At 50.4% G+C, this 23,148-nt stretch overlaps 1 protein-coding gene across 2 annotated transcripts in view; it reads left to right on the top strand.

Annotated features, from left to right (window-relative positions):
* Nucleotides 1-23,148, top strand: part of LOC143361569 (hemicentin-1) — a 374,791-nt gene that overhangs the window by 272,445 nt on the left and 79,198 nt on the right. For both annotated transcript variants that reach the window (XM_076801071.1, XM_076801072.1), the window contains exon 3: nt 4,369-4,580. In XM_076801071.1, the coding sequence (XP_076657186.1) occupies nt 4,369-4,580 (212 nt within the window). The remainder of the gene's footprint in view (nt 1-4,368; nt 4,581-23,148) is intronic.

Below are 23,148 nucleotides of genomic sequence, written 5' to 3'. Positions count from 1 at the left end.
CTCGGTCCGGAAAGGCACGCGAGCGACACGAGCGTTCCATTACAGGAAAAACCGTGCTCTCGCGAGTAGTGTCGGCTCGGCTCGGCTCGGCTCGGCTCGACTCGACTCGACTCGAATCCGTTCTCTCGGAGGGAAAGCCCGACAACACTCGGGAAATACGCGGGCTGTCCTTTGACGAGCGCGTCGATAAGGTAAGCGCGATGCACGAAACCAGGCCCGATCCTTCTCTCTGTTATTACAGTATTTCGTCTCACTTGTTGGCACTTGACTCGCTCGTTGTCGCGATACCTCGCACAGATACCGGTAATCTATCCACGCGACACGACGGATCTCCGCTCGCTCTTTGCTCCATTATCTCGCGGAGGTCGAAGCGCCGATACCTTTTCGATACTCGAGAGCACTCTTCAAATATTTATCGAAAACGAGGCAACCAGAAAGCTACGCCGCCTTCCGATAAACCGGCAGACGCGTTTCCATCCCCCTTAAGGTCTTCACCCCCAATATCTTCCGATTTCTACGCGCCGGAAAATCTTTGTTTCAAAAGATTGGTGCGAAAGTTAACGTCGAGTTTGTTCTGTTGTTTATGAATTTTTATTTCGGTAGTTAAACGAAAGGGTTGTTAATTTATCTGGGTTACCGGTTTTTTCGCAAGAAGTGGAGCTTTTTTTGGGGGGGGGGCGTTGGTACAGAGCAGAGAAATAATTGAAAATGAAAGGAGTTCGATTTCCGCGTGTCCGTCGATCCCGAGGCTCCTCGAAGGAACAATCGGGAAACGTCGATCCGGCTTTGTTCGGTCGAACGAATCGCGAGAGATTTAAAAGTTCTCTCGCAGGGGGCGAAAGTTTCCGCGCGAGTGCGAGCGAGTAAGCGGGAACGGTGTAGAGCGTAGAGCGGCCCAGGCTTCGTAGCAAGCGAAACTTGAAATTACAGAACGTCGATGTTTAAATTGCGGAATCCAATCCGAACGAGGTTCATTAATTGTCGACAACTATTCGACGGAACTCTCTCGGGTTTTATAACGGATCGAATCGAATCGAATCGTTTTGAAACCGGTATGTGTACGGCTTGCGGCGCGCGTTCGACGCGGGGCGGTTTCAAAAGAGGATGAACCGATTTCAACGATCGGCCCCGATGTAGAACAGAAGAAATAAATGTCTGTAGAATTGTCGGACGACTACCCCGGGGGACCGGTGTTGTTCGAACGAACATCGATTCTGTACGGACGCGGCCAAAGTGGATGGATTTATTCCACGTTAGCCGAAGACGCGATACAATAATGTTTATTGGAAACCGCCGTACCGAACTCGTTGAAATATTTCCACGCTCTCGAATTAACTGCCGATCCAAATGTGACCCACATATCGGATTTCACAGCGTTCGCGCGATGCCATTACACACCCGCATTCAATTTTTAAATTCATAATAGGCGGTAAGCGATATCAGCCTCAATTCGTACACATTATCCGGTTAAACTCGTCGTCAAGCGTACAGATAGAATCTTCTATGCTTCTTGTTTGACAAATATCGATACACATTTTTGTTATAAATATGTAAATGGCGCAGTCTATTTGATCCGAGTGAGCGATGCCCAGTCGCTATGACTCGGTCGAAAGCACGGTGACTAAAGGCAAGGACAGAGACATACGGAAGAAGAAAGACAGAGCCGGATCCACGGGACTTTGGCTGACTTTATGGACCGTCAAGACGGCCGCGTCGTAAATACGAAGAATCGCGAGAGCACGTAATTACGGCGCTGGCCGCATTATATGGTACCAGCTAATGCTACATAATTATGGCGCATTAAACCTTCGTTCCATAACAGTATTTCACTTGACATTCTCCCTTTTTCCCTCTTTTTTTCCGTGTCCACGTTCCTTTTTTATCACCGGCTATAACACGGGCTCCGATCCAGACGTTTTTAGCGACGGTATCCGTTAATGAATATCACAGAAACGGGCAGAGTTTTCCCTGCTACGTCGCGGCGCGGCGCGGCGCGGCGCACGACGGTTTATTAACGTCGCTTCACGCAGGTATTCGAAAGTTTCATTGAATTTCCAAGACGAGGCCGTCGCCGCTGCACCGGCAACTAACCCGGCGTAATTGCATGATTTCGCCCTGGAACTAGAGATGTCTAATCGTGGGTACGTTTGCGTTGCGATGGAAGCTATCAAACCGACGATAGCCAAGAAAAACTGATATATCGGGCAATTCGTTTGCGTAAACCGTAATAGGGATTGCGAATTCGTTGATTTGTTAACGAGGGAATGTTTGATTTTTTGCCAACTTGCTGCTGTAAGGGAAGAGAAAGGACAAGAGGGAATTTTAGCTGCATTTTAATCCCGCAGCGATAGGCGACGCGAGGCGACGCCTCTCGTTCATCAATCTCCGTCGTTTTAGCCGGTCTATCCCCATCGTCTTCCATCCTCCATCATTTATTTCGCGATCCGCTTCCGCCTTGTACGCGCCGCTGTCAACCCTCGCGTCGTAAGCCGCGCCGAGCCGCGCCGAGCCGCGCCGCCCCGCGCCACGCCGACCACTTCGCCGGGGAAAATTTCATCGAACGGTCTCTCGCTAAAAAATGACGCGCGCCAGGACGTTTACCATGTCAACGAATACATCGACCGTCGTACACGCTTTCGCGCTCGCAAACTTGTCACCTAATACTCGTCCAAAGCAGTCGCCAACTTCTGCTGTGCAACAGTGTGACGAGCAACGGTCAAAACTCGGAAAATATTAACAAAAAAAAAAACGTAGACTTTACTCCAAATATTTTCGATTATACTCGTATTTTTTATTTAATAAATTGCTAGACACTTAAATATGGATATGAAAAAAGTCGTATAAAATAGAAATATTGTAGGTCGGAAGAAAAATGTGAGAACGATGGAAAATAGCTCCGGTTGCAAAGGTTTATGCGAGTCGGTCATGGGGGCAGAAACCATGGAACGGTTCTCGAAACGGGCTCAGGATCCGCATTGGCGCGGTAGTTTTTCTTCGAATCGGAAGCGGGACGTAGCGGCGCGCGAAATATCGGATAACAGGGCCGCGATTCAATTGCGTTATCTCGTCCCATTCGCTCGTTGCACTCCACTCCCCCGCAATAATTATTCCATCGATTCGAAATAATTATATTCTCTGGTGTCGCGAGCACGGACAAAGCCACAGAGCTCGGGCCGCTCGGTGTGTGGTTCGCGGACTCGATGAATCGCGATGAAACAGAGAGTTTTTCGAGCGCCGACCCTCCAAACCTCCTCCACCCTTTTCCCTCTTCCCTCTTCCCTTTTCCCTTTTCCCTTCGGAACACTGGTGTCCCTTACAATAAAACCACCGCGCTCCACTCGAATTTCATTGGCCGGAAATTGCGATCGTCTCCCACATACATATCGAATGCCGGCAGCCCGTTCCCCAAATTCTTGGGATTCCCTGTGCAAGTCGAGCGCCCCTCTCCGAGAAAAAACTCGGCCAGAGAGAGAGAGAGAGAGAGAGAGAGAGAGAGAGAGAGAGAGAGAGAGAAAGAAGAGAAAGAGGAGGGGGATAGAGAGGGTGAAATGGGAGATCGACAAAGACAAAGCTGGGGAGCAAGAAGTTTCCGCGGAAGTAGCCGGGAATGCGAACAATGGTATTGAGTATCTCTTTCCGTTCTCCCCCAAGACTCGCCCCCTCGTTCCTCTCTCGTCTCTCCTCTCTCAGAGTCTCTGGGCACTCTCATCGAACGTGCCTCTTCGTAGACAACGAGCCAGAGAAAGAGACAGGGAAAGAAGAGGGATCTCCCGAAGGGACCGATTAAATGATAAAGTTTCCGCTCACGGCTCCTTCTCTCTCTCTCTCTCTCTCTCTCTCACTCTCTCTCTCTCTCTCTCTCTCTCACACTCTCTCTCTCTCTCTCTCTCTCTCTCTCTCTCCTCTCTTTATATTTTTATTAGCTCAGCCGGATAAAAGTGAGATTAGTTGCAATTGGCCGGGCCAGTATCGATCGGCGCGGTGCGCCGCGCGGTCCGATTGGAACCGGACGCGTCCGCGTAATAACGTTTATTGCGTTTACAAACGCAAAATCGCATCCTATTTGCCAAATATTACCGGGCTCTCGACTGCTCCGCCCGCGAATCTCTGGGTAAATGGCAAATTACATTTATATTGCGTTAACCGGATACAAAACAAGCTCACGATGTATGTATGCTGTTATTGTTTTCCCGGGGTCACGGACAGGGGGCACGGGCAGGGGCAGGGGCAGGGGCAGGGGCAGAGACAGGGGCGACCTGTCAGCTCTGGGATCGATTTCGTTGGACGAGTGAACGACGATCGCCCGGTTGATAATCGTTCCTGGCACGATTGATTATCTGTTCAGAGATGTTTTTGTTTGATTTGCAGAATCGACGCCAGGGAGAAGTCGGTCACGAAGGCGGAGCATTCCTCGGACTCGGGAGTATTTGGCCCGAGGGCGTACTTCCGGACTGCGTCCCCCAGTCCTGCGGTGCTGGTGATCGAGGACATCAAGCGGCACGATGCAGCTACGTACAGGTGCAGGGTCGACTTCCGGAAGGGACAGACTCGGAGCTTTCGGTACAACCTCACCGTGATCGGTGAGTAGCGATTCATGATTTTAGTGGTGAGTAGGATTGAAAGGTTGCCGATGACCGAGCAACGGAAATGCAATTCCAGTTCAGCGAATTTGTTCCTAATGAAATAGATTATTGGACAAAATCGCGGATAAACGATGGGGTTAGGAGTTGGCAACTACCGAAGGGGTCTATCGAAAGGACTAGCAAACATTAAAAAATGAAGTTCGTCATAATACATTGATAATACATTGAATTTGCAATATCACAAAAATCGATTTTCGATCGTTTGGCGTCCGACTGTGCGGCGCGGCGTTCCGCGCTTGTTCCTTGGCCCCTTCTAGGGCGAGAACAAGCGACGCGCACGCGGTGGAAGAGTTTAATCAAGATCAAAGCGACGCTTTTATCAGCCTTTGAAAAGGCGCGGCGTAATTTCTGGTGTCAAACAAATTTAGCGGCTCGCTGAAAAGGACCCTCGAACGGCGTATTAGCCTCTTCGGAGGCCGTGGCGCGAGGGTGCCGGCTCGAGGAAAAAAAAATCGATGAGCGGGCCGGAAGTTCGCGCGCGCGTGTCCCACGAAAGTGTGTTTCTTCGTTTTCGAGGATGAGAGCAAACGTTAGGACGGATAGTTTGCGGCACTGTGAGAGGATGCGGCGCGGGAGAGGACGAAGAAAGCTGAAGAGAGAGAGAGAGAGAGAGAGAGAGAGAGAGAGGAGGGGAGAGAGCAGCGGAGAATCTCTCCGGAACAGGCATTCTCGCGTTTTCATGGGACGCGCGCGCAAACACACTCTCGCCTCCCGTGCATCGGCGTCGCAACTTGACGCGTCTCGACGCGTCCCGTCGTCTTGCGAGGTCGAGCGAAAAGTGCAGTTCTCAGCGAGCTCTAAGTCTGATCAAACAAATGGCGACTGTTGAAAAATGCATGAGCCAATCGAAGACGCGCGGCGCGGCAGCCACCCCTCGATCGTCCGTTGTGACGAGACGAGAACGAGACGAGTAGCGTCGCGACGCCCAAAGCCCGCGTGGATGCTCTCTTTCCATCGACTCCGCTGTTTACGCTTTTTCGTTTAATCCCGGGAACGTGCTTGCGAGTTAAAGACTCCACGGAACTTTAAAAAACCCCCTCGAGAGACAACGAAACTCGAGGCTGCTTCCGCCACGACGTTTCTCTTTCGTTCGCTCGCGATTAAACCTCGTAGATCAAAAATGGCTATAGCAATCAAGAAACTTGTAATTCGTTCACAGAATATGTTGACTGTAATGCTGACAACCTTGCCGAATATGTTATTAGGTCCAGTCTGAAAAAAGTAATTCTGTTTTAAGCGATAATTGATCAATTACGCGAGTCACCGCGTTCAGTAGACTTTGATCGTTATCGGTGGAACCTCATCACGAAGAGTGCTAGTAGATCTTCATCGCGAGTCTAACTCTACGTTATAAGCTACAGTGTTAGAATACTAAGAAACGTGTCCATTAAGGAAAATTGCAAGTGCTTTTTTTATCTGATTACGGACACTCTCTCTTTCTGATTGTTTTGACCTGCAAACATTGGAGCCGCGGTACAGCTCACCCCGCTATCCCCATTTCACGTGCACCTAAAACACATGTGTACACGTGTAATTAATATATCCGTGTTATTACGCCAAGAGTAGGACTGTCTCGTAGGTTCTTTCACTTATTCCTGGATAGCGTGAACAGTTTTCCGGGATAAGTTTGCGGGTGCGAGATGAAGCGACGTTGCAGGTTGCCCGATCGGGGGAACAATCGATCGTAAAGCCTCGCTACCACGAGCCGGCAGAGCAAGGGTTGTAACTTTCATGGACGCTGTTCAAAGCAGTCGCCCCGACGAAGTACGTTCGAATCTCGGGATATCCCGTATAGCTCGCGGCAGGAATATAACCAGAAAAATCCTGGCCCCGATCCTCCGATACCGGAATCCATCTTTCGCGGCAATCCCGCAGCTTCTTCCGCTCCCCCAGGAGCGGGAACGGCGCGGCGCGGCGACGAGAGAGATCGAGAGAATTTCTGGATGAAGGAGGAAGAAGGGATAACGACGGAAACAGGCAGGGCGAATCGAAAGAAGCAGGAAAAGGCATAAGCCGAGGGTGAGAACGGCATAAATGTCGCAGTGCAGGTCCCAGGAAGAGCTCCGGGGCTAACCTGGAATTGCTCGATCTTTATCTGTTCGGCTTTCCTGCGGATTTCCCGCGTAGAAGATAGCTCGCGTTCGCGTGCGCGTCCTTTGCGAAAATTCCGCGACGGTTTTTCCGCGCGCGCTCGCGCGCCGATACGCTCCGGGTAATAAACGGTGAAAAGGAACGGGGCGATATCCGTGTTTAGAGTTTCCACTAGCGACGGCAAAAACGATTACACGGCCCAGGAGCGCGAGCGCCGCGAGCACGCCTCTTGCGCTATTGCTGCGAGAGGAGTCTTCGACCTCCGCAGAAAATCTTCGAAGCCAAAAGAGAGGAGAGGGAGAGAGAGAGAGAGAGAGCTCCCCGCTTGCACGCGATACTCTCCAAAAAAGAGTCACGGAAGAAATTGGCCCCGACCGGGCCGGGAACCGTCCGCTTTGAGCGAGGTATTTTCATCAGAGGAGATTGGTTCCCAAGAGTTCCTAGATTGCGTCCGTTCACTGGATTTTCTCTCGTAACCGGCGACCTTCCGCCGCGCCCCTGCCACGCCGACCTACCTTTTTATCGGTCATTTCCCTTTCTTTCATATCGCTAGACCTCCCCTGCTATCGCCGATGATACTCGCCGCCGATACCCTGCATTCTATCTTTCTCTCCATTTCTCTCTACTTCGCTTCTTAGTTCTTGCCCCGGCCGAACGACTCCGGGAACTTTGTTGGCCGGACTGGATCCAGTTTCCATTTCCCTTTGCCCTACGGGCTTATTTTCGACGCAACGAAAGGAGGACTCTCGCTCGCTCTCCGCGGAAGAGGAAGCGCGACGTGTCAGCTGTGGCACGAAGCCTCTTCCGAAAAAGTTGGAATTATACGAGCGAGGCAAAAGTGTGCGTCGAACAACAGTTTCCGAAGTTTCAGAAGAAACGGGATTGTCCGATGTACCGGAAAGGGGAGTGTAACGCATCGTCGAGTGGTTTTTGCGCGGCGATAACGATGCCGGTAACAGAAGCCCGGGGAAAGGGAAGCGAAGGGAAGGGAAAGCGATAACAAAACGGGAGCTTGTCGCACGGAGATTCAGATCCAGATCCAGATCCAGATTCTCGTCCCTCTCGGAGATGGAAAACTGTAAAAGATGGGAGCGAAGGCTGCCGTTGAAGTGGTCGGAAGGAAGAATAGAGATCTACCCTCGTTAAGGAAATAATCCGCGGCTTAATTAAATACAGCGCAATTAGTTCTGCTTCTGCCTCTATAGCCGACTCGCGGAGTCTCTCCAAGAGCCACGGCACAGCTCCACTATCCAGGTCCTGCGAAACCCTGCTCCTTCGAAATGCCATGCTATTGTGATATTAATAAGATCGGTTGCATTTCGAAGGCTCCCTAATTGTCAGAATTTAGGGACTCGTTGCAAACACCCGCAACTCTGATCTGTCGGGTTATTATCTAAACAGCTTTATCTTGAACAGCTATTTTCAGCTATTTTCAGCTATTTTCAGGATATTTTCTCTCGGAACGTGAAAGAGGCAATGTTCCGTTAACATTGGATTAATCCAGCTTTCGAGTGCTCTTTAGTAAATTCGCAGTATTTTTCATCGACAGTTGCGTGAAATTGATAAACCTTTTATGGGAAATCATCGTGACCCAAATGCGAGACTGAAACACGTTCGGTACATTTATGCTTCAAATTGATACCTTGTGTATTAATCTATTGCAGAGTACGTTTTCAAACAATTTTAAATATCGATTTATGGTTCGTATGTATTCAATTGCAATTACAAGCGCCGGTATTATGTTGCGTATCGATTACGTTTGATATATCCAATTACAATTACAAGCGCTGGCGCACAGCTGAAACAAATTTAAATTGTGAGCCGTTTGTATATGTTATGTAGATGTGTTTCCACCCACGCAATTATTTCCCGAATTGTTCGTTACGCGGGGAAATAATTCACGCGGAACTTGCATTGTTTAGAACAGAAAATCTTACGATTCACGCGAACGATATTACGATAATAATAATGAATCGCGATAGCGAATTGATTGTGCAGGTTTCGATGATTGGTCGTTGGGCTTGCGAAAGGATGTTTCATCGTTCGTCGATAATTCGCGGATAGGGGTTAGCGATCGCAGGTAGAATCGTCATCGGCGAAATTCCCGATCGATTATCGGCAAATCCGGAAGAGGCGATTGGAGGACGGAAGAGTCTCGTCTCGAGTGGAGGTTGCCAGGGGCTTGCAGGCGGTTGGCAGACGCTTGCAGACGGTTGCAGGCGATTTCAAGCGGTCGCAGGGGCTTGCAGGGGCTTGCAGGGGCTACGATACGCGGGCTGGATGTCGCGCAGACGGTATTCTCGGTGAAATATTCGTGGGCGGTAGTACGGCGCGGAAAATTTTGTGTACTTATCGAGTTATGTACTCGCTCCACGTTCGTCGGATGTATCGAGCCAATTTAGGTGTCTGCAGCCAGATCGCCGCGTAGGGGAGGGGCTGAAACGAGGCCAGAACGGGGGCGGAACGTGGAAGAGCCGATTTCTACGTCAATATTTGCGAAACATTACGCTACGGCGACGCAGCACATACTCGCCGCGACTGAACGCCAGCGAAACCGACGCGACGAGACGCGAATCTTCCTACGCCAGGCGTCATTATGCTCGACTCGGAAACGAGTCATCGAATCATCGATATCCGTCTCGTTTCATTCCTTCGAACGTTTCTATCGATTTCCCGGAACGAAATCGGATATTGTTTGGACTGCTATAGCTTTGTCCAAAGTCGTATAAAACTTCTGGAAAAAATGTGACACGTTTCAGCTGTCCGGATGTATATATATATATTGCAGAATTTTTTCCGATTTTTTGGTTGGAAATCCTGGCTGCAAAAAATTGAAAAACATCAAGGTATATACACACGGTGGATCCAAAAAGTGTTTGAACACTGAATTTCCGTTTCTCGAAAAGTGTCAATGTTTCAACTATCATAATTTCGTTAAGAAAACAAGATGGTACTTGTGGGACGACTAGTATCGAATCGGTCCCACAGTATTTTTCGATCGTACAGTGTCGATAGTAATAACGAGACAGAGCAGAGATCGAAGCAGAACCTACAACAGGCCGATACACGTCGGAACATAAATAAATCTGCAACAGGAAGATGTGTCAATTTCCCAGTCGAGGCGACTCGTCGCACAGATGGAAAGGGGTTTGCGGATAGAGTGTGAACTCGGTGGTAGTCTTCGAAGGAAGAAGACGGAGAAGGGTGTTCGACGTTGGACGCGCATCGGTTGGTTCAAGTGTGTATACGTGGCTAGCCAAAAACGAACGGTAATCACGTTAGTTCCCCGCGAGAAGACCCGTGAGACTCCCGACGAGTATTGCCACCTGTTTGGCCATGCTCGCAGCCGCCTCCCCGCTGTAACCGGGCTGCCACAACCAGTTCCGCTCTCGAATACGAATGTAATTAGTGGGGAATTGAACGAGGGGCAGCTCCGGCGCGGTTAAATGAATGTCCCGAAGATTAATGGCCGACATCGACCGTCCCCGGGATCGATCGTGTGATTTCTTTATTCCTTCTACAAGGCCCTCCGAGGAAACCGTCGAAAACATTCCACGTGGCCCGACAAAAATACAAAATGAACACCCACGCATCTTCTCTCGTGTCGCTGTAGGATCGACCCTGAAACACTCTGGACTCCATGATTACTAATTTCAACGACCGTCGACAACAGCTGCGCGTCCCAGAAGTAACTCGAAGTTGGCTTCGTTCCATATGCAAACGTATTTCGCGGTTTCGCGCCCTGCTCCCGATTCTTTCATGCGGTCGATGCACTTTGTACTTGTCCCTTTCTTATATTGTTCGGTGTCACGGTGCCCTTGATGCACTGGGCGAGTCACTTAACCACCGAAATTTATTCACAAGCTACTTGTTGCATCAAAAAATGTATCAAACAAAGCTTGTTGGACATCAACCGGTACCTATGATGTAATAATTGGTTTTTGTTTTTACTTTTTCGAGTTCTCTAGCAAACTACTGCAGGCAGACAGTGCGTTAACAAGTTCGTGAACGGGTCTGGTTCGGTAGAGCCCGATAGAATCAGCAACGGTATCCGCGCATGGGAAGCAGTTGTACTCTCCCATTCTCTCTCGGTGGGAATCGTCGGAGCTTTAAGCTTTAAGCTTTAAGAAAACAAAAGGGAGTCTATACAAATTAAGATCGAAAAGCGATTAGAGCCCGGGATCCCATTTATTTAATTCGGTTCGGGTAAGGTCCACGCCCCGGAGCAGCGGTGTTCGGTTTTGCGCGGCCGGTATCTAAATTATGCGAGCGCACGGCGAGAGCGACGCGAGAGGGTCTCCTTCGAATTAACAGGGATTTCTTTCGACCAACCTAATTATACACGCTCGGCCCTATCGGGGGAATCTTTAGCGTTTCCGGGAGCGTTTTCGCATTAAGCGACGCGGACCAAGAAAAGCTCGATTAAAAAGAAGGGAATTAAAATGGAGACAGCACCGAATTTGTTTCGGCCGTTTAGCCGCATAGTTGAAGAGCTATGGATAAGCTGATGGACAATTAGTCCGCCTTCGTCGTTCCCGTTCGCAACAATCGGTTTTTCGGAGGAGGAATGTTCTGCTCGTTTCACGGGGCCACGGACTCGGGTCGAGACCTGCAGGCAAAGTTGTTCGGTAACTGGCAAGAGAAGGCAGGGGTAGAGGCAGAGGCAGAGGCGGCGACGTTGTCGTCTACTTGGAATAATTCGCGTAGTTAGCGGCCGCCAGTTTATCACGCCGCGTTGTCGGCGCACGCATAGTTCAGCGAGCCCTAACCAAGATCGTAGGCGAAGTAAGCTCTCTCTCTCTCTCTCTCTCTCTCTCTCCCTCCCTCCTCGTCTACAAACGGCGCCGATGTCCCGTAAACCCATTCGCGCGCCATTCACTGGAATGATTAATAAGCTCCCTGACTGACCCAACCCTAGACTTCGGCTTTCTGAGCTGTTTTTCCAGGACACTGACTGTCCCAACCAAACAGGACCTCGTAGCTAGATATCTCACCGTTCTGTTCATTCGTTGTCGAAACAAAACTTCTTGCGCAACCATCCTCATAGACGCTTCGTGTTGTGTAGACTCTGTTGGATATCCGTATAGAGCAGAAAATGTTCTTCTTGTTGGATGACAACACTCAACGATACATATGATCTTGTCTCATTAGTTTGGTTTATCTAGCCCCGAACATTGAAGGAGCCTGTACGAAAGCAGGAAAAAGGAAGGAACAGAGGTTTTTCCGAGGAGGAGGAGGAGCTTCGTCAAGTTGCCAGGATCTAGCTGCGGATCTGCTGTGGCTGCGAGAATCCCTCTTGTACTCTCGTCGAAGCTGAGGCGAAAGGAGGCCTTGTCGCGGCTGAACCGACATCGAGAGCAGAGCGGAGAGAGGGAGAGAGAGAGAGAGAGAGAGAGAGAGAGAGAGAGAGAGAGAGAGAGAGAGAGAGAGAGAGAGAGTTACACAGATGGGCGGAGACGGGGATGGGCCCGAGTAGATTAGACGGGTCGAATTAGAATTTCAAAAATCCACGCGGAACTTTCGGCGTTAACTCGAGTAAAAGTCGGTCGACGGAAGACGGAGGAGGGAACCGCGCATAGAAATGGACTGGGCTGGACAAACCCCGTCGTTAAGTTTTCCCTTAATTAACCTCCGTCTCCCTTTTGCTTCTCTCCGTCTCCCTGTCTTTCTGTCTCTCCGTCTCTGTCTCTCTGTCTGCCCTCTCTCTTTCTCTCTCTCCGAATTCTGTCTCTCTCCAGTCCATCTTCCGTTTCATCCTGCGTCCTCCTCCTCGGCCTTGCACCTTCGCCCTGTCTTCCTCTTTCTCTCTGCCAGCTTCGCCCTCTCTCTCTCTCTCTCTCTCTCTCTCTCTCTCTCTCTCTCTGTCTTTCCCTTCGAACCCTCTCCTCCCTCTCCGGTTCTCGCGCGCACAGGCCTGTCTCCCTCGTTTCATCCCTTCCGACTATATTTCACCGCGCACCGTCTTCCGGTTGCATTAGCGTTTCCTCTGGAAAATCTCTGTTCCCGTTCGCGGGGGCGGAAAATCGTCTCGACGTTTTTTCCCCGAATCGATACGTCTTCCGGCCGCGGGATTAATCAGGCTCCGTCTGGGACGGCGAAAAATTCTAATCGGAAATCTCCGCGCGCCAAAGGAAGTGATTAGCATCGAGGAGAACGATGATATTCGGATTTACCGCATAAATACAACGCGACCGGTGAAAACACTGCGGTACGAAGATCAGTCCTATATACATACATTATATGGTTGGTCAGATTTTCGATTTCCGTGTACGCGGATCGATCGCCGCGCGGTCCGCGGCGCGACGCGACCCGACGTTTCGTTAAACAACTCGTCTTTCTCCCAACGAGCAGCAATTTCTCTTGAAAAGCGTTGAGCTGCAATTTTTTCCGGGCTTTTACCCGACGCACACGCTCCCCCGCGCACACGTACCGGAACCGGGGGTGGTTTGTCTCGAGGTCGGCAACCCTTTTCCCAGCCGGCGCTGCTGTAGGGTTATGTTCTACGCGTCGACTAATGGGGAAAAATAGTAAGAGAGAAGTCGCTGGGGAAAAAAGAGGGCAACGAGCTCGAGCGAGAGAAATTGAGAGAGAGAGAGAGAGAGAGAGAGAGAGAGAGAGAGAGAGAGGAGAGAAAAAGTTGGCCGCGCTCTATTGGCCACCGGATAGCTGTGCATAATCGAGCCTCTCTGTGGCGAGGATAATTAACCCCATGCGCGCGCGGCCCGTGGCAGCAAGCACTGTCTTTTCACGAGTCGTATAAATTGAATCGCGAGTACTTCTCTCCAGTTCCGTGTGCAACACGCCAGTCAGGCTCTTCTCAGCTCGCTTTTCAGCTCGCTCTCGATAATCCGACTCGGGGGCCCGCGGAATTGCTTAATGCTCCTAGGCGACTGCGCCGCGCCTCCGGAAATCGAGTTAAACCGGCCGATTATATGTACGCGCGTTCGCATTCTTTCGGGCAAAAACGCCATTCTACTGGTCCAGCACCCGGGACCCGGGAACACCGGGAGAAGAATGGAAACGAGGACGCACGGGACACCGGGCAGAGAGACGAAAGTCGCGCGCGGCTAGGCGCGATGACAATGGATTGGAAATTTTCGTCGGAGACAGAAAAGGGGGTGTGGGCCAGACCGCACCCCAGAATAGCCGGCGAAATGAGAATGCGGAGAGAAGATGGGCGAACTCGCGCGGAATGTGACGAGAGTAAAAGGCGTGAAAGCTTCGGCTAGCAGACCGGGAAACCTGGCCGTCGCATCCTCCCCTCGGCACCTCTAGCCCGTTCGCAGGGTTAAAAAGGGGCGGACGGCGGACGGCGGACGGCGGAAACCTAGCGAAAACGGGGTCCGAGATCGGAAAAACGGTCCGCGGAGTCGCATGAATTTATGACCCACATAAATCCGCGCCGGCGGTCGCGCACCCATGATTTTCGGAACCCAGCGCACCCCTTGCATCCCTTTTCCCTCATCTTGGACCCAACTCTGCGGCGAAATTGCAAGAACCCTGGCGGCACGAGGCTGAAATCCTGTCCGAGGAGCCGATGCCTCGACAAGGGCTGTCTCCTTGGTCTTCGATTTCTAAGAAACTTGGAAACCGCGATAGACGTGTTGCCTACGGTGCCCCTGTCAATTTCCGAGAGAAAGCTTCGTACTATACGTAAAGCCGACGATGACGAAGTTTAATTCTTGCAAGACGCGGTAGACCCTGTGGCAGTAAATGGCATAATAGTTTTCTAAAATTTTTCAAAGCGAACGCAATAACGTCACATTTTCCTTTTTAGATGGGTTAGGCTAGCCTCTTGTTTAATTGTTAGCGGAATTCGTAAATCGACGTTCGCTATAGAGGAGGTATAGTTCCAGTAGGTTTTAGAGGAATTATGGAGAGGCATATCAGCGGGAAGGAGAACGGTGGATGCAAGGTAGAAGACCTCGCGGCCGTATATTACGCGGATCATCCATTAAAAGAGCTGCTGCGAACAGCAATGAAAGGACGGACATCTTAAATCCTAGGAAATGTACACATCGCAATCTCCGCTGAAAAGATTAAAGGGGCGGAGTGGCCGTACCGTGGCGTGCGTGCGTGCGCGCGAAACCTGCGGAAAATTACAAAGCACTTTACGATCTGCTCGACGGAGAGCCTCGCCCGGAAATACGATTTTCGTGATCTAAATAATTACCCAATTTCAAGCATCGCGCTCCACTGCGAACAGAACAACCTACGGATCCTCTGAAAAATAAGGTCTCGTTTTCCGAAAAACGTTTCTCCGAATTCTTTTTATTCGAACCATAACTACATTCGTACCGATTAATAAACCCTGAAATCAACTCTCGTGGTTTTGATGATTTTCACTTCAAAAAGATGACAGAAGCGCATCAAATACCAATTGATATGTATGTAAATTCCCATCGCGAAAAGTTGAATAGTTGCAATGGGTGCGGTAGGTGCAAGGAGACCATCCTTGCTTTCGGATAAAGAACGAGGTACGGGTACTTCGCCTAAATTCGTTGGAATCGCGATGTGGGCGCGGCCGGTATCGACTCTCGTGTACGGCCATGATCGTTCGCGGATTAAGCCGGACGATATTTTTGCCGGGAATATTCGTTCTCGGGCCGGAGACTCGGATAAGCCAACCTGGATATTCCTCTTGCTTTTTCGTTATTTTGGATGTTCGCTGCATACGTCCGGAGAGCGTGCTCGATGGTTTATCAGCGAGGTAACGCCGCGCCGCGCCGGGTCACACCTACGTTTATATCCCACTTCCTGCCTCCCACCTGCGCTATCGCTCTGTTTAGTCGATTCATCGTTCGCTCTCGGGGAAAAAAAGCTTGGCGCCCTCCGATATATTTTTTTCGAGCCGACCCGAAACGTGTCGCGCGTCGTTTCAAGCAAGAGCGTGATCGCGTAAAATCGCGAAACGGCCGCGCGCGCGTTGCGACGCGCCAATTTTCGTGCCGATTCCAAACGGAAAACCGACGGAGACGTCGTTCGTCGTTACACCGAGCCCTCGCACCGCCGCAAACGTTCTCCGGTGAAATAAAAAATATATATCGAGCCGTATTCGTCGAACGATACCAGCTACAATGCAGTCGCTCGTCGGAACGGCCAGTACGCCACTCAAAAAATTGCTCTAAGCGGATATGGAAACGATCGTTCGCTTCTATGGAGTCGACGCGGAAAAACTGCCCGATATGAAATTACGTTACGACCGTCTCGTCGCTTGAAACAACCAGTGCACTGTGTAAAGTAGCAAAGAAACTGTCTGGACGTGCCAATTGCTTCCGTTCTTTTTAATTTTCTGGAAAAAATTGTTTCGAATAAAATTACCAATTTACTCGAATAAATCGTTAAAAATAGTTTGTGGGAAGAAGGTGGCTCGAAACGGTGATAAACCAGCAGAGGTTGATCGGAGTAATCGGTGAGCGATTTCTCCATATTTTTGTGGGCGTTTGCCGGGCGTAACATATCCGACACTTGGAGCCTCGCGATATTTCGCAGGGGCGAGGAGGGCTGTGGGATAGATTCGCAGGAGTAAATTGCTGGAAAGCCCGCGACAGAGAGAATTGAATGGCCGTCACTGGTAGCGGTAGCAAGGGTGTAGCAAGGGTAGCAAGGGTAGCAAGGGTGGCAGCGAGCGAGATATATAGGCGCGCGCGTATAAGCGGCCGGCTACGCTACACAGGGCCGCCTATTTTCCAGCCAGCCCTGAAATTATCGGCGCGGTCTGAGCGAGGTCCATTGATTACCACTGGTAATTGCCATTACAACTCCCTACCTAGGCGGCGGCACCCCGTCGCTCTCCTCTGCTCTCCTCCCTAACCTCTTCGATCATGGTCCCACGGGGGCTCCGGATGCACTCCCGCAACGCTTCCGCGTTGAAAGTCACCTATTCAAAGTCGACCGCGTTTCTGTCGAGAACGCGAGAGAGCACTCTCTCTCTCCCTCCTTGCGAACGGTCCACGGCTCTCGATACGGGTCGCGTTTAAATAGCTCCGATCGCTTCGAGAACCACGATCGACTCCCCTCTCCGACAATTATCTCGTAGGTCCGAGCTGCCTATCCAATCGGAATTTATGCCACCCATCGTCCCGATTTTTTCACCTTTTTAAAACTCTAATCCTTAAATTCTTTTAATATCTTTACAATTTTTTATTTGATTTATTCATTTCTAAACCATTCAACGTTTTAAACGTTTCACGTTCTATCGATGATTCAACGATCGAACACAGTTTCCAGAAATAGTGCAGAGTGTACTTGAAGAATTGGCCAGCATTTTTGCAGCATTTCCGATTATAAAATCGAGAAAACTCGAGTTCGATAGAGTCTGGGCGCCGCACCGCGCCACGCCGCGCCGCACCGTCTCGTCAACGCATTCGAAATCGCACGGTTCGCCGAGTTACATTTCCGGTTGCTCGCCGAGCAAATCTGGTTCCTCTGTCCCCGCGATCGCTCGTTGTAAATTGGAAATAGCGGAAGCCTTTGCGCGACGCGCGGCATAAACATTTTCAAACGAAATTTCGGCGAATCGACGTTGTTTAACCGTTGAAATATTCAGGAGAGCTGTACCAAACGCTGGATGAAAAAAATATATACATATACATGTATGTATGTATAAAAAATATATAGTATCTATCTATATATATAAAACGCCGGGCAGCTCGGTTGGTATTTAACTTGAATCGATGCGGGACCGATGAAACGTTATTTGGAAAAATTAAACCCTATAAATATACGAACCCCGGACCGATCGATCTCGCAGATTACAGCGACGTCGTTGCGCGCTAATTCGCACGTGAAAATCTGCGTGCGCCGACCCTATCGTCTTTAAAACACGATCTTTTTTGTGAAGCAGTCTACCCATAAATGTTAACATAGCTTGAAAATCACAATTTCGATATTCAATTTCTTGTAGAGAGTAAAAATTTCCGGAATTGTTGCAACAGAGCATCGTGCGAAAATATTACTCAGGTGTGCAATCTCTTGAAATGCAAACGCTCTACCGCACATTTGTCTACACGTTGTCAACAGCTAGCGAGCAGCAAAAATTATTATGATGTATGCGAGTCACGCGAACCGCATCTCGAATCGTCGCGATATAAAATCAAAGGATGTAACGTGAATACGATCGGTCGGTTGGCTTTCGGAATTCGTGACGCTGCCCCGGGGCGTTTGGTCACAGTCTCCTTTTTTTTTTCTTTTTCTCTCTCCTACTCTCTGACTCGTTTTTTTTTTGTGCGGAGAATTCGATATAAATGGATTCGGCTTCACATGCGAGACGCGTTAGTATCACGAGGTTAACGACACGGGTCCGGTGGTTCGGTAGCCCCTCGAAAATCGTAGGGATATCGACGAGCCGGTCGCGAAGCAGCTTAATCAAGCGGGCCGAGTTTCCGTAAATTCAATTCCGCCGACTCCGTCGGGAGAGAGGGAGAGAGAGAGAGAGAGAGAGAGAGAGAGAGAGAGAGAGAAAGAGAGAAATAGAGAGAGGACCCTTTCCCCTGACCACGATCAAATTTCCCACTCGTCCCGTCGATCTCCGCTCCTATCCGCTCCGATCCGCGCCGCGTAAAGTATTCACGAAGATTTATGGCCACTTCTCAATCCATGATCGGCCGGTATCGTCGAAAATCGAGCGTCCTGCCATTGCTCCGTCCTCGCTGCCACTCTGAAACGTTCGATCACGATCTTCTAAATGAAATTTGATGACACACGAAAATATAGAAGTTGTGTTCGCTGTTCGATACCTTTCAACTAGACATATGACCTTTGGCGTTTCATGAAACCGTTTTGGACAACTCGTTAAAACAGAAAGTTTGCGAAAAGATGCGAGATGCGTTTCTCCTAAACGCATTTTCAAAGACCACAGAGACAAGAGGCGGTAAAGGGAAAGGTTAAATGGCAAATTGGAGAACCATAATGCAATTTGTCGAGCACCGACAAACGGATAAAATATTCGCGTAAACGTGTTCAGAAGGAAATCTTTGAGATACGAGAGGACTTTGGCGTCGTTTGCATCGTAAACCGTAAACCCGGTTCCCATGGGCTCGAACAGATAGAGGGGGTTTGTCGGTAACGCGTGTCCAGTCCTCGCAGGGTACGGGCTTGGTAATAGAAGAGAGGCACACACTGTGGCACACAGCCTCGACTGGTGAACTCGGTTTGTCAGAAGGTCGTGAATTAATTCGCGCCACCGCCTATTTCGCCCTCCCACCTTCCCTTCCGGAAAGTTAAATTCACGACTCGCGCGGGCTACACGAGTTTCCACTATCGTTCTAAAATTCAAACGAGCCACCGGTGCACGGGGGCGGCGCTGTTTTAAAATACTCGACCAAGCCGCCGACAACACCTGCCTGCTTGCTACCTGGCTCTCGGTCTCGTTCGACCGTGCGAAAACGATACATATATGTATGTATGCCAGTTCCGCGACCGAGGATTGCGGCAACGTCTCGCGATTAAACGCCTCTGTTTGCAGGCGCTACCTTCGGTGGCGGATTCGAGACAGCTCTGAAACGACGTCTAACAAACGCCGGTTGCTGGTGTCAAACTTGATTATCGCGTCTCTGAAAAGTTATGCGACTTCTATTTTGTGCAGATGGCTGCCAAGAGTTTGAAAGAAGACGAGCTTGTTCCTAAAATTGTGGGGTCGGAAACTGTGTTTTTGGGTTGAGTTTTCTCGAGTACCGTGTTTGCTGTTTCCGGTGGCGGGACTGGGAAACGCGTGGGACGGCGATTCGGTAATTAGCCGAGTTAAAGGAAATTTCCATAACAATGTAAGAATTATGACGTTAAATCGAGCGGGCCATAACTCTGCTAGATGACCGGACGTCGGTGCGCGAGAATATCGCCCGGTAACCGGTAACGAACGCTTTGAATTATTATAACGATCGTCAGGTCGATCGGCCGAATCTATTTAACGGGTAATCCCTCGCATCCGCGGGCCCGTAATTCGTATCAAAACAAATCGAACGCGCATTGTAACGCGTCACCGCGATATTTGCTTCGCCGGGAACGAGCGCTGCAACCCCTTTCTCTCTTTCTCTCCCTGTCTCTCTCTCCCTCGTCCCTGGCCACGCTTCGCACGCTATTAAATCGCGCGACGAGTCTCGAAATAATTCCCCGAGAACGCCGACAACACGATTGTATTCAATTGTTTTGTGACGGGACATTTTTCGGGCTGGAATATCCAAGCGAATTACAAGTCGTTTTGATCGGTCCGCGCCCACCGCGCCGCGCCGCGCGCCGTCCCGTTGAAGCGAGGGACAGTGGTCGACTTTTCGATAAAGTGGATCAGAAATTAGTATGACCTGAAAATTTTCCATGGAAAACCAACGTCGCGGTCGCGATCGGGTCTCTCTCTCTCTCTCTCTCTCTCTCTCCGCAGCGAGAAAGGATGGAAGAGATCTAGAAGGACGACGCGAGACTGACAAGGAACATGAACGATGGGCGGACGACGCTCTCGGGGACGAATTTGAAAATAAAATTTGACATTTTTATTGAAATCCAAGGACCTCGCGGCGGCGCCGTGCTTCGTCTTGTCGGCGTGTGACACGAGGAGCACGCGCTTGCGCGACCGTACATCCGGTGATCCGTCAAGGAGGATATTCTACGAAAGGTTTAATGGTATCTACGGGTGATGGATTTTAATCCGAGGCACGAGGCACGAGGCTCGAGGCACGAGGCCTTCCAGCGGACGTAATCCATTAGGACTTAATTCTACTCCAGAGCGGCGGCAAGCCAGTTCGTTCGTTCCGTTCGCTTATTCGCTCTCTCGTTCGTTCGTTCGTCAAACGCCACGGAAAACCAGTTAAAAATCCCGGAAATTTGAAATTTACCTGTCGACCGGTTTTCGGGGAATTTCAACGTCGACGACCGTCAGCCAGAAATCAACCGGGCGACAATTCGCCCCGTCGTTGCCGCGAAATAATTATTAACCTGGCGAAAGAACGCGTAACGGTCGCGTCGACGCGTTCGCTATGCTGTACCATGTTAGACGATCGGGAAAGCTTCCAGCTTTCTTCAACTATCGTAACGGAGATATGTCTATTAACGGAGAGACATGAATTTTGGCAGGGTTTTCACATGTCGCGCGTCGCTTTTGGGGGCGCAATCGCGACGATTATACGTATCGACGACGACACGGAGCTACGGTGGCCGACCGTCGACCGTCATAAATTTCAGACGACGAGGCTAAAGGATGACGCGGGGCTTCTGCTCGCGAGTCGTCCTCGCAAAAACTGCTGGCCGTAAAAATTTAACAAGCAGCCGCCTGTGCACGGGGCAGAGGGTCTCCGGAGAAAGGAGCGGAGCGACAGAAAAAGGAGACGATCGAGCGGAAAGAAGGCGGACGGCGCGCCGGAACGAACAAAGAGGTCGTCCTCTTCGTCCTCTAACTCCTCATCCTTGTAGTCTCGTAGTCGTGGTCGTCGACGACGCGCAGAATGTGCAACTCGGATAATTTCGGAGACGTTCGAATCGTCGCTGAATTTGATTCTAGGCTGACTGGCGTCGATAGGAGCTTTATTTTAAAATCTCATCGACAACGAGCACTCGAACCGAATGCTATCGAAATGTTATAGAATCTCTATCTCTAACGAGGGCGCTGATCGGTTCTACCGGTTTCCGTAGCAAAAAAGACATCGCGTGGGAGTGTTAATTGGAGCGTGGCGGATGCGAGACGCCCATTTAATCCGGCCGGATTCTTAAATATTTAAAAAAACGGCCAGGGGAAAGGCGAACCGTTTACGGTGCTGATCAAAGCCGGAGATCAATGGAGCGAAGGTCTTGCTTGCCGGAGAAACAGAGACCGATCGAGATAAAGTGGGACAGAGAGGAAGAGATAGAGAGAGAGAGATGGCTGGGGGTCTGCGTGTCGATGAAGAGGGTAGAACCAAGAGAGAGAGAGAGAGAGAGAGAGAGAGAGAGAGAGAGAGAAATTGAAGAGGTGAGAGTGACGCGGCAGAGAGAGGGATAGTCTACTCCAATTTCTACTCGGTCGGGTCTTAAAGCTGGGCTGTCCGACCGTGCCGAGTCTCTCTCACCACTTACGATAATGTTTCTGCTCGTCTGACACCACTCGGCTATTACTATTGGGGAACCATTCCCTTGAAATTTAACACGCTTCCCAGTTGTCTGACTTAATAGTCGCTTTCCAGCGTGAACGCGCACACGCCTCGCACACAAACCCGAGACTAGACGAGTCGAGTCGAGTCGAGTCGAGCGGCGTGGTATTTCTCTCAATAGGGCCTTGGCAATTGACGCGCGAAGACTTCCATCACGCGAATCCGCCGCTACGTATGGTAATGCCGACGAGCGAGGAATCGAGCGAGCTAATATATTATAACGCTTCGAGCCGAGTTTAACGTTATATCGCTGCGTGCCGGCGCGCCGGAGCGGAGCGGGCGCGAGCTTGCACGCCATCGCATCGCTCCGAAAGCGCCCGTTGCACCGCGATGGAGAACCCACTGAATAGAAACGATCGCTTCGAACGACTTCTCCCGGTGCTAATCGTCTCTCTCTCTCTCTCTCTCTCTCTCTCTCTCTCTCTCTCCCTCTTACTCGCACGCACACACACACACACATTCTATCTCTTACTATCGGGCTCTCATCGTTCCTCTCTTTCCACGTTAACGCGCCAAAGAGGAACGCCCCGCGTGTCTCTGAACCTGCGATCCCGGGTGAAATAGTCACGAGTGTTATTTCGGGACCGGGTAATAGTAATCGCCTCCGTGCCGGCTCGCGGCTCCCACCGGAGACCATCTCTCTTTTTCGCTTTCTCAAAGAAGCTAGAAGTCGAGAAGATTGGAGGCACGATCCAGGAAAAAAGAAAGAGTCTCCTCTTCTCTGCTCGATGCGGCACCGCTCCGCTCTGGTTTGGTCCGGACTGGTTGGTTTCTAGCCGACGCTCACCCTTGCCCGGACGATTTGAATAAGCCTCGCTAGCTTCAAGCCCCGGCGAGTTGAAAAGCCAAGCGGTATGTTTACCGAACGCCACTTCGTATGCCGGCGATGCAACCGGCGACGTTTTCAAGCGCGCGAGGATTTTCGATCCTAAGCCGGACCTTAACCTTTGTCTTCTTGCGGTTCCACTACCACGGCGAGATCATTCGCTCTACCTATTCGACCGACTCTTCTAATTAAAAGAGGATCGCTCTGTGTACTGGCGTTGCCTTCTTCGCAGTGAGCAGTCAGCACCGCCAGTCTTTTGTCGCGATTAATGCTAAACCTGTCACGGTCGAATGTACGGTTTACAAGTCATAAACCAATTGACCAAATTTGAAATCTCGCGACCTAGTCTTGAATTTTGTCGGAAATCTTGTAAAAGAACATAGGAAAAATTGCGATCCTCCCGGCTTGGACTGGGGCTAGGAAAATGTTTGCGTGGGCGTCGCGACGCGTCGATGCGGTCCGGATACGCGGCCGG

Source organism: Halictus rubicundus, chromosome 15 (genome assembly GCF_050948215.1).
Source record: "Halictus rubicundus isolate RS-2024b chromosome 15, iyHalRubi1_principal, whole genome shotgun sequence".
Taxonomy (NCBI): Eukaryota; Metazoa; Arthropoda; class Insecta; order Hymenoptera; family Halictidae; genus Halictus; species Halictus rubicundus.
The sequence above is the reverse complement of the archived record's forward strand: the minus strand, read 5'-3'. Positions and strand labels throughout refer to the sequence as shown.